This window comes from Suricata suricatta, chromosome 14 (genome assembly GCF_006229205.1).
Source record: "Suricata suricatta isolate VVHF042 chromosome 14, meerkat_22Aug2017_6uvM2_HiC, whole genome shotgun sequence".
NCBI lineage: Eukaryota > Metazoa > Chordata > Mammalia > Carnivora > Herpestidae > Suricata > Suricata suricatta.
In genome coordinates, this window is record NC_043713.1 from 46921115 (window position 1) to 46939614 (window position 18500).

Genomic DNA, 18500 nt, shown 5'->3' on the forward strand with positions numbered 1-18500 from the left:
GGTCTTCCAGTTACTGTCTCTAGGACATGGTGCTTGTTAGACAAAGCCGCCTCAGGCCAGTGGTATTACTGCTGTTGTGGTCTGGAGAGAAGCACCATATTCAGGGGCTATCTTCCACAAACTAAGCAAGAACCACCAAAATGTAAAGGCAAGACTCTCCAGGCCAAAGATCGGGAAATCAAGGAAAAAGAGAGGGAGGGAGGCAGGTGAGTGAGGGGAAGAGAGGCAAGAGGCCTCCCCTTCTGGGAAGGAAAACATTCTCTGATTTAGCTGAGCAATCACTGGCTTCATAACCCTACCTTCTAGTGTAAGTGTGATTAACAACAGCTGTAAAAGAAATAGCCCAAATTTGCATCAGATATTGCATTTCTTATAGATAGTCTCCTTGGGACGCCATGGTACGGCCATGTTCAAAACTCTCTGGAACCCCCTTGAAGACTGAGAGTAAAGTCTTGCAAAAAAAAAAAAAAAAAGGCAAATAACCATCCCATCCCAATCTTCAAGCTTTATATTTATATATATATATATATTTGCTCTCTGCACACTACTGCTTGAATCAGAATCGCCCCTCCTACCCTCATACCCTACTGAACAGATTTGACTAGAAATGATTTTTGGGTAATATCAGACATCAAACTCACCCCTTAGGGATGGTGCAGAATAGGACAGTAACATACAGAACTGTAAACACTTTGTCAGAAGGTGCAGACCATCCCATCCTGAGGTCCAAAAATATTCTGAGCAGTGGGAGTCCTTTCGGGATGTGCCTGCCTTCTCCCAGGGGCACCTCCTCTGCAGGGGACCATGCTCACGGAGGGCCATGAAGGCCAAAATGGTTTAAGTCACGTCACTTTATGAACATGCCATGCGAACAGTGACCCGCATTCTAGTTTCTGACCTCAAATCCACGGCTGGAAGGACCAAGCAAGCAGGTGGAAGCAGAGTGGGGCTCAACGAGGCCACCAGGACCTTGGGATGCCACCTGCCAGAGACTACCTGTCTTTCTTCCCTGCCTCCTACGTGAGCCATCCAGGCTCAAAACCTTCCTCAAGCGATGGAGGACAGAGAGGATGCCTGCACTAACAAAGGGAAATACCTACAGAGCAAGAACCTGAACCAGGCAATGAGGTAAAGGTAGCCGTGCTGGGCAAGGAGAGCATGACGGCCGTGGCAGCCCAGGAGGTACAAAGCCAGCAGCGCCTTGCGCTTCAGCAAAGAACCTACAGCCCGCTTCTGGGACTGCCTCTGTGCCCAGAGCACAACCCAGCAATCACGTGCCTCAAATTCCCAACTCCCAAACAACTGTCTCCTTGTTTCCATTTTGCCAGACAGAGAACCTTATGTAGGGCCGAAACTCATTTAAAAGCAGGGCCTATCTTTACAGGGTGAGGAAACTGAAAGAAATCAGGATCACAAAACAGGCCCATTTTAAGACTGCTCCTGAATGGAGAGCGGGCTTCGGGCAGGGACGGGGGCTCGTTCGGGTGTGCGTCCTGTCCACACCATGTCCACTTGAAGCAGCCAGGTAGTCTGGCTCTTCGTGGTCTCACGCGTGCTGGCTTTTATAGGTGGCACGGGACACGGGTGTCTATTATGCTCCCTAGCATCGGTCTCAATGTGCTCAGGCTCCTGACTCCCTGGACAGCCTTGCCTTTGCCAGAGGGCCCTGCCCTGCTGCACGTACACACCCCAGTTCACAGAATCAAACCGGCCACGCTCAAACTGCACTCCCCTTGCTGATGCCACCCCCAAGAGAAATGGAGCCATAATACATATTAAATTTTAGGTGGTTGCATAAAATCCAAGATTCCTCTCAGGAGATAAATCCCAAAACTCGTTTTAAGAAACAGAGGATTCTTAGACTTAGTGATTATTCCAGTACCTTGGGACACTTTGGACAACATGGGAGAGAAAGGGTGACAGGGAAAGCCCCCACACCCCCCAACCACAGGAACCCATCTCTCGAGAATGTTTGGGTCTGTTCACCACAGTCGTCCCTTCCCACTGTCCTTGGCTTTGTTACCATTCTCCTTGGTCAATGACCAAAGCCAAGCGGAGTCAGAGAACAAGCTAGGAGAGTAATGGATCCAACCTCAACTGTTCCCACTGCTCACTGTAGGTCAGCTCTGTCCAACAGCATTTCCTACAGCGAGGGAAACATCCTGTCTGTGCGGTCTGATGCGGGAGCCACTAACTCTCTGTGGCAACAGGGTGCTTAAAGCGTGATGAGGTGACCAAGGGACTGAATTGTTTTAGTTAATGTAAATTCAAACAGCTAGCTAGCAAGCAAACATGGCTAGCAGCTTGGTACTTGACCAAGTAAGCCTTCCCACAAGTGGCCTGGCCACTGCCTCAGGTGGTTTTCTTCCCAGGCCCCAGCTGGGAAGGAGAGACTGTGTCAGGTGTCCAGGAGGGGGGTGGGTGGGAGGTAGGACCGTGCAGATGGAGCCTGCACAGGGTTACCCTCAGTAGGGAGGGAAAGGATTGTGGGACCCAAGTTCAAAGGGGACCCACGCCTTGCTTTCCTTCTGCGCCCTGGGAACTGGGCTCCTGGCTGTGATCAAATGCACATGGGATGTGAGGGACAGAGCAGCACATACTTTTGCCTTGAAGGCCACGGGGATGGGGTGATGGGTGTTTCAGCCATGCTCGTGAACAATGAGAAGCAGTGCTCCCCAAATCCGAGGCATTAAAAAAGACGCTAGGTCTTCTGCACATCCTGGTCAGGGAGAGAGGAGGATGCCTAGTAATAATTATGTTAATTTCCTTTCAGCCTTGGGGCCTGGGGGATGGGCTAATTGTTCATATTAAGTAGATTTTTTTTTTTTTTAAAGAACAAGAAATGAGACATTTCCTGCAACCACATCTGGTACACTCCTATCTGCTCCATTTGAACTTCAAAACCTCACCCATACAGTAATAAATATCACAGCTGCTCCAGAAAATTGACAGCTTCATGGCAGCGGTTGAGGACATGCTTTCCCATTTTTTCTGGCTCAGATTCAAGATGAAGATGAGGTTCTCAATAACTTTAGGACTGCCATTTTGGTGGAACTGAATTAGAAGCACACTCGTACACACATCTGCTCGCATAGCTGCATGTCCATGAAACATGACACAGACATCTTGTCTAAGCTATTGCAATGTGTTGGTTTTACTGGCTTTTGAATTTCTGTATCTTAAGACTTGTGGCATCTGAAGAAAGGCAGCTTTCACAAAGACGCTGACAAACTTCTCTAGGTAAGTGCTCTCGCAAGAGTTGCTGAAACCTTGCATTAATATGAGCCATACAAAAATGCTGTTGTTTGCCCATTTTGACCTACGTACATAGCGATTTCACATCGTGCTGCCTAATTTACAGACAAAATAACTGCTCAGGACTTCCATGTGAGTGTGAAGCTAGTGAGAGATCTAGGACCCAGGAAGTCCCACCGTTTGGGGAGTAGGAAGAGTTGCCGTTCTGTGAAAGGAACTCTGAACAGTGCTGCTGGTTCACCCAAAAAGAATCTTTAAAAAAACTTCAGTGAAAAGCAATTAGGCAGAAGTCCCAGGGGAGTAGTGATAAAATCTTAATGTTTTCTTTCTAAGATCATTGTTCTGAATTCTCATTAAAATGGTGTACGAAAACAGAAATATCTGTTTGGCTCAAAAGCCAGCATTAACTCTCTAGTACCAGGAGACAGACTGAGTAACACGGCGCTGCAGCTGTAAGTAATTAAAAGCAAACTGAAGTTGGACTTTCCAGTGTCTTTGAAAAACCTAAACGATTATTTTTCCCAGATACCTCCCAAGTCCAAATATTAATTTACTTATGTTCCACCTCCTTCTAAAAATGGAATGGAGACAAGTTCAAATACCCTATATGGATACCATCCAAAACTGTGTGCTACAGCTTGCACTCAGAGAAGAACATGGTTAGTTAGGTCACAGGAAAGGATCTCATTTGGACAGACGCACTAACAGAGCCAGCGGTGAGGAACCACGGACAATGCAAGGGTCTGTTTTCTTCTCTTCCACAGGCCTGGTGACGCTACAGCTCAGACCTCGTTAGCTGCAAGGGCTCATTTCTCATCTATTCAGGTTTCTTTTGCCGGGGCTGTAGGCAAGAGACATACTTTGAAAACCCAGCACAAAGGTTTTCTTATAAATTCTGGCCACTGGGGGGTGGATGGGAGACGGTTTAAGGGGGGACAGGGCAGGGGCTTCCAGCAGATGGAGGAGGGGATGAAAACAGAAGATGGAAATGCATTTGAGGAGACAGCCAAGCAGCAGCTCCACCCTGCAGCAAGGGGCAGAAATACAGGCTGCTTCTTTGTGGAGTGGAACCCTGTTTTTCATAGGACGGCCTCACAATTCACTTAATGTAGCTCTCCTCGAAAGCCTAGGACTTCGTGGTTGGAAACCCCCTGGACCTGTTTCAGTTTTGGCTTCCACAGCAAAAAGTGGATGCATGCTATTTTGCAGTTGTGGGATCATCTGGTTAGAGCAGATGGCCATTTGAGGTATCCTGGTGCCCAAAGGGGATTACCTGGGTTGTTAATAACCTCACAATGTCCAAGACCTGATTTCATCCCATGTCACAGGCAAAATGATCTCCCGTTACCGAAGCTCATGGAGAAGTAATCCATCAATTGATCACACAAGATTCCTTGTTAGATAAGAAGTTCAAGATAAAGGCCCTTTCCTTAAGGAACGTGATTAGCAAACCAATATTACTCCTAATAAAAAGCTGTTTTAAATATTTAACACCTGGGAAGTGGGTGGAAGTGTGTGCATAATCCAATGAACTAGTTCCCAGGGCTTCCAGCTTCCAAGATGGCCCAACCCCCACTTGTGATCATTTCTCTAATGGTGCTCTCAACTCGAGACCTTCGAATGCCAGACAGAAGCACCACTGGGCTCTTGCTCTTTAAGGAACAACAATAGGTTGAACACTTTGATGCATAAATAATTTAAAAGCCAATTAAATATTAATAGGATTTCCAGATCCTTAAAAAAAAAGATTTGCTGTAGAGAGCAAAGCTTGAAAGCTGGATTAGGAAATGCCGCTTATGAGCTAATTTTAATTAAGAGATTATGTAGCCGCTGGAACTCTGTGATATAAGCATTCATCATATTTTAAGAAGTGCTATTTCTCACCTCTTCAGCTACAGCTGCCATCTTGGATTGGGTCTGCTTACTTGTGGCAGAGCAGAACATGACACCACCAGTTTAGAGTCAATGGAACAAAGCCCAGGGCTGACAGAAAAAAGTGAAATCAAAGCGGCTTTTAGGCTACAAGTCCTGCCCCTCACACTCAGCACTCCATCGATAAGCCATCCCCCAAGGGTAACTGGCAGACAATGAAGGGGCCTTAATGTAGCTTACACCAAAAATCTTTGTCTAATGGCAGCTCCTATAAACAGCCAGAAAGCGGCATGATTCACCCATGAGCTCATTCCAGAATCGGTCTCTGTGTGGGAATATGGTTGGTGTGAGGAAAGAAACACAATTTGTGAATGTGTAATTTTCCACAATGAAGAGATGTTCTGGGGGAAAGTGGGCAGGGAGGAAGGGGGGGGGATAGGCCAGAGCCAGGGAGGGGGCTTTTAGGCTTGGAGGCCTTCTCTCAGAAGAAGCGGTTTTGTAGGTCACAAAACAATCAACACTCAGGAAAACAGACCCAAGAAAATGACCTCATCTGAAATGTGCCCATGCCAAAAGCTAAGGACATAAGCAAATACCATGTGGGCACTGCTATTTTAAAACATGCTCCCAGAGATACCTTGTGCTCCACTGGGAGGCCATTTGCTTTATCACATGGTCTCAGATACATCTGTAGTAGGAGAATCCAGTGACTGCCATTCAGTCAGATCCGGTTATATGAATGGGTCCGCTCCTACACACACATCACCAAGCTGGAATCATCTAGCTTAGTTATTTTACATAATCGAGTCACAAGTTAACTAGATTCACTGCTACCCCTTGATCAGATTTGTATATGTCCATATATTTCAGGAAATAAAGTATATCTGGGCATGTGTGTCAGTTCCTACATACAGAGATAATCCCGGGACTGGCACCCAATGCAATGCCTGCAGTCTGTCACTCACCAGTGGGTGGTGTTTCAAAGCCTTTGAGTTGGCCTGGGGAACTTGGAATGCATCTTCCCACTGACACGATGTTACAAACAGAGACCGCCCAAACAATGCTCTTCTCGCCTCTAATGTCACCCAACTAACCCCATAGTATGAGCAAGAACTCTGGTAGTAGGAGCAACAGGTCAGAGGGTGAAAGACGGTGAAGAAATAGGAAAAAGCTGTCTCGTGGTTTCCAGGTTTGGGGCTAACCATCAGGGACATTGTCAAGGGGATCAAGTTTGCATTCTTTCGACCTCTCTGACCCTCCTTTTCCTTCTCAGGACCCCAGGATCCTTGCTCCTAAGCTGTTCCAGTCTTTCACAATCTCTCCTGCTTTCTACTTCATTTTTTTAAAAAAATGTTTATTTTTGAGAGAGACAGAGAGAGAGAAAATGAATGTGAACAGGGGAGGGGCAGAGAGAGACAGAGATACAGAATTTGAAGCAGGGTCCAGACTCCAAACTGTCATCAGAGCCCAATGAGGGGCTTGAACTCATGAACTGTGAGATCATGACCTGAGCCACCCAGGTGCCCCTCCCACTTTCTACTTCTGAACCCATGAATTCCTTTGCAGCTCCTGGCCCCATGGTGATGGCAAAGCAGTCCAGGGGACAGGGCTGGTGCACAGCCCCATAGTGGAGGGGCAGTGGTCTTAGGTAGAGGTATGGATGAGCGTTTATCAAGTGGGGTCTGCCTACTTAAGAGAGTTGGGAAACTTGCTTGCAATTCACTTTGTAAGCAAAAGGTTGCCAAGCCAAACCACAGATCCACACTAGAAAAGAGAAGGCGGTGACTCATGAGGATAAAAGGCAAAAAGACTCAGTCGGGCCTTGGCAAACTGTTGATTGAAAGAAGAAGAGTTGGTTTAAGGTTGGGACTCTTCCCAGAAAATAGAATAATTTACAAGCTTAATCTAAGAAGAGTGTTTACAGCTCTGGGAAGGTTTGATGTTACAGTCATAGTGAAAAGGATGCGCAACATCTGTTCCTCCTCTCAGTGACCAGCTTCCGATAGCTTGTTTTGAAAAGGTGGGATTTGGCAAAGCTGCTTCCCAGTGGCAAGATCAAAACAAAACAATCATCTCTTCATATTCCATACAAGCCCATGCACTGGGGGCTAAGAAAAAAAAAAGACTGGACGGAAACAAACCAAGATGTTAATGAAGGGTTTGTTTAGGAGATAAGGCTTTTATTATTACATACATTCTAGATTTTTAAAATAAGCAGTTAACCACTCAGGAAAACTTAAAGACCAAATGAAAGCAGATAGATGAATCCCTTGGGTTTGTAGAAGCACAGCACTGAGGAACTCATCATGAATCGGACTGAGATTTGCTATGTTGGGGTAGATTTAGGAAGAACAATGAAATGGCTCTGTGATTGGATAAAAACAGAACCAAACCAAAATAGAACCAAAGTGAACATTTAATGAGTATCTACTACAGCCTGGCAGGTTGCTCAGAGCTTTCATATGTAGTATTTCATTTAATAGTCTCAAAAAGTCTAAAGCTGACATCATAACCACTTCTCCAGATGCGGAAGCCTGGGATCAGCAAACCTCGTTAATTCGCTGGGACTGAGGGTTCTGCTTGACCACCAGCTCTTTCAAACACAGCCTATGCTCCCTGCCTCCAGAGGCCCACCAGCACCAAAGGCAGGCATTTTAGGTAAGGGCTGTGGTTTTCCTAACGGGGCCATGAAGGACAGAGTGAAAGTCAGTGGGATCCTCATTCCCACCCACTCTTCTGGAATAACTCTGTGGTTAGCTATTTATTGGCACTCTGTGTAAACTTGTATTGGAGGAGTGATTTCTTCACCAAAAATGTCTGAAAACCACAGGTCTGAACAGTCTTCAAGTTCCTTCTAGCTCTACAGGTCCATCTTCAGGGTTTAAGTGTGCTCCTTGCCATTGAATTCTGTGGAACGGCATTACCTGGTGTCAGGTATCCTTTAATGAGTTAGCCTGGGAACACCCGAAGAAGAGGCAGTACCCTTATGTCCAGAAGGGGCTTCTACACCCTTACAAGTGGTTTTTGCCTACAGGCCTGCTGTTATGAATGACAACCCACCCCTATTCACGATTAGTAGGCTCCAGGCCCAAATGCAGCTTACCTGAAAGGAGTTAATGTAGCCAGTCTTCAACCTAAGCATGTGAGCAAGTCCTGACATTTTCCCAACATGTGCACTTGACTGAACATGGCACGTGAGGCCCCAGGAAAGGCCGGACAGCGAGGACAAGACTTTTTGTGAAAGTGGGGGTGGGTGGTGGGGAGAAGGCCCGAGGCAAGAGCTTCACTTCACCCAATGTGGAAAGGGGCTTCAGTGACAAGATGAGGCTCCCCACTGTCCTCCTGGGGAGTACTGGGCTGGGGAAACCACCTCCTTTTAACTGTATGCAAAAGTCAAACCAAAGATGTCCTTGGTTTAAGCTTTAAGCAATAGCAGCCAACACAAAAGGAAAATCATATGTGGATCATGGGCTAGAAAGCCAGGAAACTCTGACAGGGCTTGGGCAGACCAGGTGGGATATCAGCAAAAGGCCCTTGTCATCCTTGGGTTTAATATTCAGAGCGTTAGTATTTTTGAGTCACTCAAGGAGCGCAGCATGAGTGATCCACCATGTTGATGAGCCCAGTAAGACCGCCCAGAGGCTACCATGTGGCGGGGGGGGGGGGGCCACCTGGCTGGGTAGATCAGGTGAGGGAACCTAGCTGGGGCTTAGCACCTGCATCTGACACCGCTTGTGTCACTGTATTCTTAGCAATTTTCATTGTGGATGTGATCGTCACTTGCAGGAAAGAAGGGCTCAGAGGTCCCTAACTGATCATCCTTGTTGGCACCTTCCAGGCCCTTCCTTCTCCCGGCCCATCCAGCACTGCCACTTCTATCAAGTTGCCCACAGAGATGGGGTGCCAGCTTGAGGACTCCAGAGAGCACTGGCTCCTGCTGAAGCAGCCAATCCGACCATCATTTTTTGGGGGCAATGATATATACATAAAATTAGCCATTCTCAAAAGCCCAGAGACATAGTCCTTAGACATACTGTTTTAACTCACTCCTTCATCAAATACAGAGTGTCTACTATGCACTTAAGTGCTAGAGAGGCCTTGAGAACTAAGACACAACCCACACCTTGAAGGAGGGTAAGGACAAATTACAAATCAGTTAAAATATACTTGTTAAGAGCTATGACAGGCGCACAGATACCACGGAACACAAGTGGGCTCTTAGCAGGGCTCTGAGGTGGGGCATGAGGGAGACTGTGACAGAGGCCTGAGAAAGCTGCCCGGAGGGGAGGTCTGAGTTCCATCTGTAAGAAGCTCGAATGGGGTGAGGGGCAGGAAGTCTTTCAAACTCTGTCCCAAGTATAAACCCCAAAGGCAAGGAGAACCTGACACGCAACCAGGCAGCTTGCTCAGGCCAAGAGAGGCCATGGGAAGAAGACGGGTTACAGAGGAAAACTGAGGCCAGAGCCCAAGGCCCTGCCTCTATGTCGACTAGTCCAGAAAATCGTGAGAGGCTTTCAAGCAGGGGTGATAAGCCCTGAGTCAGAAAAATGACAAGTACTAGTAGAACCGTCGAGGGTGCAAGGGCTCCCAGGTATCTGACTTTGGTGCGGGATCATCACCGATGCGGCCTGGGGTCAGGAGCTGGCGAGAACTGAAGGGGTGCAGAAGGGAATGGGAGGCGGGGCCCGGGGTTGGGAGGCTCCTTCTGCCTGTGGGCGGGTGGGTATATATGGAGTCTGATCAGACATGGTCTTCTCAAAACTGAAAAACAAACAACCCAAAAAACAAAATCAAGGTGGAATAGACATCTTCAGATGAAAGAAAACTAGAAGCAATGGATCTGTAGTATAAGAAATAGTAAAGGAAGAGGCTGGAATGGGTAAATGCAAAAGTCTTTTAGTTCCTTTTTGCCGTTTTCCTTTTTTTTTTTTTTTTTTTTTTTTTTTGACAAACTACAGGCCTGTTTGAAAACACTGAGAGGGTCTTCTTTCAGTGAAGTCTATTTGGGGAGGTGGCGGGGCGCCTACTTCCCTGAGGGCTCCCTCCTGGGGCTGGGGTAGGGCTCCAGGCCTTCGGTGACCTCCACAGTTTGAGTTTGGGCATAGGTGGGTTCTTCAATAAGCCACGACAGCAGAGACCACAGACTGGCCACCAGGACCCAGGAAGGCCAGACACTCCGTGTCCCAGACTCCATTTCCCAGGTTCTGCCCAGCAGAAGCCCTCATGCGGAGGCCGGAGGCGGACATAACACTGAGTGGGGGTGGGGTCATAGCTTCTGGCAAGCGTGGGTGGAGGCATCAATGGCAGTGTTTGACAGAAGCCCAGAGCGTGGCTGCCTGTGTCCCAGTCGCACTGCCCCCCACTGGGTTGCTCTCAGCTGTTGTTTCTTGGTTTCTGTCTTTCCTGAACGTTCTCTGAATGCCTCCCCTAATCCATGGCCTTGCCACAACAGTGAGGATCCTGTTGTCTGAGTGTACCCCACCCTGCCCCTCAGAGCTACAGTGGGTTCATGAGACAGGCACGACTCTGAATTCCTAAACTGGAAGAGCAGAAACAAAGGACAGTTATTAGGAGCAGCTTGTTTATCTAATAGATGATTTCTTAAAGTGTTGTATATGAGCAAACTCTGTAAATTAAATGGTATTTAAGAAATATGAGAGCTTAGGGGCACCTGGGTGGTTCAGTTGGTTGAGCGTCTGACGTCGGCTCAGGTCATGATCTTACAGTCTGTGAGTGAGTTCAAGCCCCGCGTCGGGCTCTGTGCTGACAGCTCGGAGCCTGGAACCTGCTTCTGATTCTGTGTCTCCCTCTCTCTGCCCCTCTCCTGCTAGCTCTCTCGCGCGTGCAAAATAAAGACATAAAATTAAAAACAAAAAAAATGAGAGCTCATGAAGAAAAAAGGTTTTAATTTTTAAAAAGCCTTGTCACCAATCCTTTTGCAAGATGTGTTTGGTGCTGTGACTTACAATCCTCTAACGCACATTTCTCAGAGAGGCATTTTCCACACATGATGTAAATGCAGGAGGAAAACCCTTATCAACTCCTCAGTCGCTCTGTGGTGGTGTTTGTGGGGTGACCTGGCCATGACTGGGTAGGTAGGTACTGGGGAGATGTGAGCAAGTAGCACTCAGGGGCATGACCCGGTGACACCCATACACAGCCAGGGTGTCCGTGCCATGTCGATCATGCATTATGTGACCTCCTACTCTCCACAGGCTTCCTATTCTACAGTTGATGACTACTCAGAGCGGGGGGGAATGATACAGATTATTTTCACCCAAGGCTCTGGTCAAAGATGCCTGGGGTTTAGCCTTGGAGGAGCCGAGGTGCAGTGTAAAAACGGGCAGCTTCTAAAGCCTTTGGAAGGGCACCACCCAGCACAAAAGCCACTGAGTCCCCAGGAAGTGGCCCTCCTGTGGCACATACACAGACCTCCACCAGATACACACTTGTCAGACAACCAGTGTCACTCACTTGTCACTAGTCCCAGGCCAGAAAAACACACTTGGCTCTCAGATGTCAGTGCTTCGGGAACCGTGCCTACAGGGTCTGCCTGCCCCAAAGCAGAGAACACAGCACCTCAGGGAGCCTGCGGCCTGTCTGCCTGCCCTCCCTCTAACCTCTGCCGCTGCTGCTGGGTCAATCTCGGCCCCAGCCTTGTAACTGTACACTGATAATCCTAGAACGCACCTGACGAGGCTGTTGCAAAGATTCAATCAGCAGGTGTGTGACAGCACTCAGCACAGTGCCCGGCATACTGGACCCGTGACTTATTATGTCCATCACGTTTGCACAAATGTTTGACCTTATCAGCTCATCCTAAGAAAACAGACTCTTTTCTTTAAATATCTTTATCTATAAATCAAGACAGGGCAAACAGCTTGAATAGTGTGGTAGGTGCTAAATAACCAGGACAGTCCACTTCAAGCAGATGCTCTAAAAATCAGAGAGTGATCCTATTGTCAGCGTGGAAGTATAAATCTGGTGGCATGCAAAATGACCCCCAAAATTTCACATCATTCTCAACCCTGGGCTGATTAAGCCCCTGTCCTTACAGTCCACACCAGGAAACCAAACTGCAAAGTCACCAGACCTGCATTGTTTTAAAAACCTCAAGTTTAAAAAAAAAACGAGTGGAGAATTATTCAGATAGGAACTCCAGAAGCAGCTGATCGTTGGTGGATGGAGGTGTGAAAAGCACGCCTCATTCATAAACTCCTTGTTCAAGCAGACGTCCAGCTTCCATGTTAGCGAACCCGACAATGATGACAACAATGCGTGCAGGATGTTTGGAACGTCTAGTCCAACGTCCACACTGTACTGAGACCTGGGGCAGGCTGAGTGATGGGCCTGTGGCAGTGACATCCCAGGACAGCTCGCTTCTGTCCCGCCCCCTCCCCCTCCCCACCTAGGTCTAACTGTTTAACTGACTGTTGGTCAGCAATGGGATTCCCACCGGGTGGTGTTTTACCAAATTCTCTCAATATGCCAAGCATCACGGAGAGACTCCCCACTACCTCCCCTGAAGTTCACAAGGGGCCAGGCCATCTTCTAGCATCCTCGGAAGTTAATAGTGAGGCTGGAATATCCTTCTCCACTTCTCCAAGCCCTCACACTTCTAGGTCTTGATGAAAAGCTGCCATCTCTGGGGAGCACTCCCTGATCCCTCAGTCTGAATTCACTGAGCTCCAGCTGCACACTGCTTAGGACTCATTTCATTGTTTGCGCTCATGTCTGATAGTATCTTTACTAGCTTTGTGTGTCTCCTACCATTAGTGGGTAATGAGGAAAGAGACATTTTCTTGTGTACCATTGTATTCCTACTGCTTAGAACAGCATGCCTGGCACATAGTAGGTCCTCTGGAGTGAAGGAGTGAGTTCTGCTATGGAGTAGCAGTGCCTGAATTTCTACCTAGGAGGCAGGCAGGGATGGCAATGTACTTGGAAGGGGATAGAAACTTACATTAACAAACTCTTCGCTTTTACTATTGATACTAGCTTCAATGTAAATGTGGATTTGGATAAAGATTTGGGGGGCAGTTAAAGCACCCTGAAGAGCACTTCTTTGGGGCTCCCCAGATGCCCTGGATTGGTTGTTTACATGTCTGGCTTCCTGGCTCAATAATGAGCTCCTGAAGAGTGGGTCTTCCTCATCCTATCCACCCTCCCACCCCCCCACCCCCGCCCCAGCCTCCATTGAGGCCTTGAACTCTCAAGGGGTAGAAGAAATGCATGAGTGAAGAAATAAGCAAATGAGTGAATGGTAAAACCTCTCCTAAGCCTGGCCTGTCTGCTCTGGTCAACTGATGTCAGGAGCCAAAGTTCAGGGCTCAGTTTGGTTTAAAACCAAGAACAAAGCTTTGGGTCAGAGTGGGAGGCAGGGCGAGCCAAGATGTGAGAGTCAGGCTTGGGAAGCTCCAGTGCAGCAGGAGAAGCCAGAAAGCAAAACCGGAAAGAGATAAGGCCATCCTGATAGATGCTTTCCTTATAAAAGAGGTTCAAGTATACACTGGATGAACTTCTGAGCTTCCTGTTTTTAAACCTTCCTTGTGATCAAGTTGGAGCTGTACATCACCCCTTTTATGCTTGTCTGGAATAATCAGGCGCCTGTGGCTCAGTCCACGTGCAGAAGCACGAAAGTAATGTGGCTGCTGGAAACCGCAAAGTCAGGAGGCTAAGGTGACTGGGGGACTGGGTTCTGGTGCTGCTGGTCCTGCTGGGTGTCCACCTGCAGGCCCAAGGGGTCCCAGCTATGCAGCAGCGAGGTCAGGCCATGTCATCTCTGCCATCCTTTCCAGCCCTGAAATTCTATGGTTTGTGTCCTAGTCACACAGAGCTATCTCTAGCATAAAAGGAACTTTCCCCAGCAGAAAGGTGTTAGTTAATACCGGCATGAATTAAAGCACTGTAAAATATATGTATATAATTTACTAGTCTAAATACTTCTATTATTTGAAAAGTCTCCCAATAATTAGTGAAAAATAATTGTAATTTCAAGTGGCATTCACTAACAGGATGCCTGCTCACCAAAAAATTTAACAAGCAGAATTGCTTCTTCACCCTGCCGCTACGGTAGTGTTGTGAATGGTGTGCAGTTTCTCGTGTGAGTACTTAGGTAGAAAGTGCTGCAGAACAGGCATGCTCTGTCCTGTTAGGCTTTACAACAGATCCGATTATGTGTCTTGTTACAGAAAATTAACCTTACTGCACCTTGGTTTCCTCATCTATAAAGTCTGAATAAGTAGAGTTTATTCATATCTAAAATGGAGAAAGTTATGTCCTGTGACCCTACAAACTCACTTTGCTTCTTCACCGGGGCCAACCGGCAGAACAGCTGAATCTGCCAGCAACGGAACTCTAGGACAGAGCTTCCTGCCACATCCAGGGCCTTGCCACCAGCGGACGGGAGCACTGACAGAGCCTGCTTCCCAGCACCCGAGCTGGGATCTCCCCCAGCGTTAAAACGTGTGTGTGTGTGGGGGGGCACATATTTCCAACAAGGATGTCAAACAGCTAGTTGGGGTGACCTCTTCCTGGGTAGTTTAAGATAAAATGTGTCCCACGAGTTCTGCGTAAAATGCCATGATCCTCAAAGTAACGATGCGCAGGGAGTAACCTGAGAACCCCACTCGGCAGAGGGACAAGCAGAAGCTCAGGGGTAAGTAATTTGCCCAAACAACTACAAGCCTCCCACATTCTCCACACTGACCCCCACATTCTGTTTAAGAATTCGGGGTCCTTGACAAGCGGGCCCCACTACCTCCTTGTGTGAGGTGCTGTGCTGGACGTCACACACTCAGTCGCCCGTCAAGCCTCAGTTAATCCCTGCGAGGCAGTTATTGTAAAAGTTCCACTTCACGGATGGGTTTCTTCGATTATGGAACCTGTTTTGCCTATGGGACAGAGCGAGTCACAGGAAGTCCTAGGGTTGGTCAGATTTGGGTTTAAATTCCCATTCTGGCCCAAAGTTGATTTTTGAGACTGTAACTCTTAAGGATCCTAGCTATAAAATGGGGGTAAGTACTTGGGCACTAGAGTGAGGGGGCCCCAGAATTTGGAAATAAGATCACCATTCCAGAATGAAATCACCAGTTCCAAGATGAAAACACAGAGAAGCCAGATTATGTTAAAGACACCGAATGAGTTCTCGGCCAGGAAGACTTGGCAATCATCGGACTGAGTATCTTTAGCCTTAATTAAAAGTGGTAATTAATCATGTGTGAAATTTCAATGTGTCTTGGTTGTAAGTTCCAGGGGGGCAGGAACAAGGCACCTGTTTCACTACATTTATCCCAGTATCTAGTCACATAGTAAGCACTCAATAAATGAATAAATGAACACAGCTGAGAGAAGAATACATCGGTGAGAAAGGCTAGCGAGGGCATTCTAGAGAAATAAGGCCAACTCCACAGTGACCATCTGAGCTGGCCGGGAGAGGACATATTTAGACAGCCTTCCACTGCTGATTCGGATCTCCCTGGAAATGTGCTCACAAGCCGGTCACACTGAAATAATCCAGGCCCTGGGGCCATTACTTGTATACGATTAATGAACTGGCCCTCTGGGTCACGCAGAGGTCTGTGAGCTGACACAATCTAGTGTTGGTGAGGAACGGACCTGCTCTCGGGTGCAGCAGAACCCAAGACCACAGGAGGTTGGGAAGGTAAAGCAAGCCTCCTCACGAGGTCTCCTGTGAGCATCCCGGCCCCCCCCCCCCCCCCCCCCCCCCGGTGATCTCTGACCTAAAGGGTTTGCTGTTACTTCTCTATGAACACCTACTTTTGCAAGGTTGTTGTAAGGATACAGGGAGTGAAAAGGACTGGCACAAATTAAGTCCTCAATACATAGTAGGATGACCACTGCTCTTTTAGACACATCTAATAAATGACTGGGTCAGAATTCCATGAACAAAAAGATGTGCCACTTTCTGTCGCATGAAGCTTATGGTGCAGAGTACACATGAGGACCATGGTGAACTGAACGGGGAGAAGTCAGACAAGTCTACGTAGGAAAGGGAAAGCCACAAGGAGCAGGAGTGCCTGGTGGAAGGTAAACGGGGAATCTGCCCCAAGGCTACACTGCACTCCCACAGAGTGGTGGTCCTGAGCCGGTAGGATGCGGCTGTCACAGTGTCTAGAGGGCAATTTGAGCACTTAGTTTGTAGAGGCCAACATCCCACAAGGCTGCCAGCACCCTACGCAGTAACTGTCCTACCCCACGTATCAGCAGCCCCCTGACCTCAAACACCGTACGTAGGCAGTGACAGGTGAGGGACGAAGTAGTCAAGACTCAGAGGAAATGAGCACAGAGTTCGGCATGAAGAATGAAGAGGGGAGACTCTGCAAGGACACAGCCTCACTTACCTACTTTTCTTCAGAGCAAAAGGAGGAGCATGTTGATCTAGAGTAGTCAGCGTTCCTTTGGCCTGTGGTGAATCATACAGGGCTGTTCCTCGTACCATTTTGCTTTGGTATTTGCTCCGGCTTCCTGGTCAGTTCCCAGCCCCAAGCCCCAAATGCAAAGAAGCGGGACCTTCGTATGGTTTGTCTGACTTCTTACCTCACCTACCTTTCTCCGATAGTTGGCATGGCCCTGAGGAATGGGGTGGCTCCCCAGATTGCTCATTTTACAGTATTGGAAGAGGTGACAAAATGCACATTTAGAAATAGCAGGCAATATGGCGAGGACTGATACGTGCACACAAGCACACAAATAACAAGCAAGCTTTCTGGCTGAAAAGAAAGTGGAGCTTTTTATCCTTCAAATTTACAAGTCTTGCATTTGCAGTGTCAAAGGCAAGGCAAGTTCTTTGAAATGGAAAGGGTAGCCACATTATACACAAGGTGTCACAACTTTTCACCCAGAGAACTACAAAGCAAGCATGCATATACATACCCCGCTTGGGCACTGTCACGATAGGGCAGCACTGAAAATATACTACAGAAGGATCTTCTGCCACTGATAAGGACTATTCTACAAAATAAAAAACAAAAACAAACAACAAACAAACTAAATGCGAACACTCTTAAATTAAAAAAAAAACCATAGCAATTAAGCATTCATGGAATTCTCAGCAATATTTGCACACTCCCGCCGCCTCCTCCGGCAGATGGTACTCTGTGCTCCGAGAGAAATGCCACCTCAGCGCAGCACCGGAACGCGGCCTCCCCTCGTCCGAAGGCCGGCGTGTGCGGCACTGGCGAGGGGCTCTAAGGGGAACACAACGCCTCATCTCGCCGCTGAGAGCTGTTGGCTGTGGGGGGCATGGCAGGGCGGAGCAGGCAGAGCCAGGAGTCTGGGGGGCCCGGTGCTGCCAACAGCCAGGCCACACCGAAACCTCCCCTGGCTACCGTGCAGGGAACAATGCGAGAGCAATCGTGCCGGGCACCGTGAGCAGGAGACACACTCAGATGCCACCGTGACCGTCAGGTTTTTATGTGCTGGCAGCACGTTTGGTTCTGAGAATAAGTTAAGGGAACAATTACATAATCAGTCCTATCCTCCATTCCTGCTATAAAGAAATTACTGGAAACAGTTCTGCCTGATGCTCTTATGCAATCAAAGGCCACTTAAGAAAACATTAAAAAAAAAAACAAAAAAAACACAACTCTCAAAAGTACTTATCCTGGCATATGAAAATAACTTTTGCCAAAGACAACTGCTGATTTAAAAAATGAGAAACAAGTAGAGGATGTTAATAGCAGCAAACCTCAGATATGGAACTTACAGACTCTGGGAATCTTCTTCAGTATCATGACGACACGACCAGAGGAGGGAACACTAACTGTATTAAGGCATGGAGATTCTGCCCTTGTTTTAAAACTGTGATAAGTAAACTGTTGAGCGGCCCGGTATAAAGTTGGGGTCTCTGGCAGGCACGGCAAAGCAGGCCCTCTGTCTTCTGGCTCTTTCTGCTTCTCAACGAACAGGACTTCCTCTCAGCACTTCATCATCCACCCATCCTAATGGACGTGCCATCCCCCACTTTTAAGATTGCTGTTTCATCCTCCCGTCCTTCGAATGCTATGTCTTCTGCCTGCTGTGCCCAACTTAGTAGGCTCAGTGAGCTCCTACTTATTCTTCAAAACCTAGCTCAGAAGTCACCACCCCAGGAAGCGTTTTCTCTCCTTTCATGGAGTTTCTCATCCCCTTTGTGATGTCATTGCTGGCTCCTGATTTCCACTGCCTGGAGTGCACCAATCGCAGAGGCCACTCACCACTGCCTCTCTCTTGTTTTGGAGGCGGGGGGGGGGGGGGGGGGGGGGGGGTCCAGAGGCTGAGCATGCAGCAGCCCCTCCATCTACGGTGTGGGTGGTGCTGTGCTTCAGAGCAGCCCCAGAGTCCCTGTCCCTGTAAGGCAGGACCACGGCTGT

The 18500-nt window shown here is 47.9% G+C and overlaps 1 protein-coding gene and 1 long non-coding RNA gene across 3 annotated transcripts in view; one reads left to right on the forward strand and one right to left on the reverse strand.

The window, feature by feature from the left end:
* The window catches only part of CABLES1 (Cdk5 and Abl enzyme substrate 1), a 110572-nt gene that overhangs the window by 24148 nt on the left and 67924 nt on the right, over positions 1-18500 (reverse strand). Inside the window, exon 5 of the mRNA XM_029921575.1 lies at positions 17023-17100. Within this exon, the coding sequence (XP_029777435.1) occupies positions 17023-17100 (78 nt within the window). The remainder of the gene's footprint in view (positions 1-17022; positions 17101-18500) is intronic.
* Positions 22-7855, forward strand: LOC115277650. 2 transcript variants are annotated; one of them, XR_003902457.1, is made up of 3 exons: positions 22-206; positions 2835-3240; positions 7652-7855. It is a non-coding gene; the product is annotated as an uncharacterized LOC115277650 (long non-coding RNA). The 2 variants fall into 2 exon arrangements; XR_003902456.1 differs by lacking the exon at positions 22-206 and adding an exon at positions 913-1128.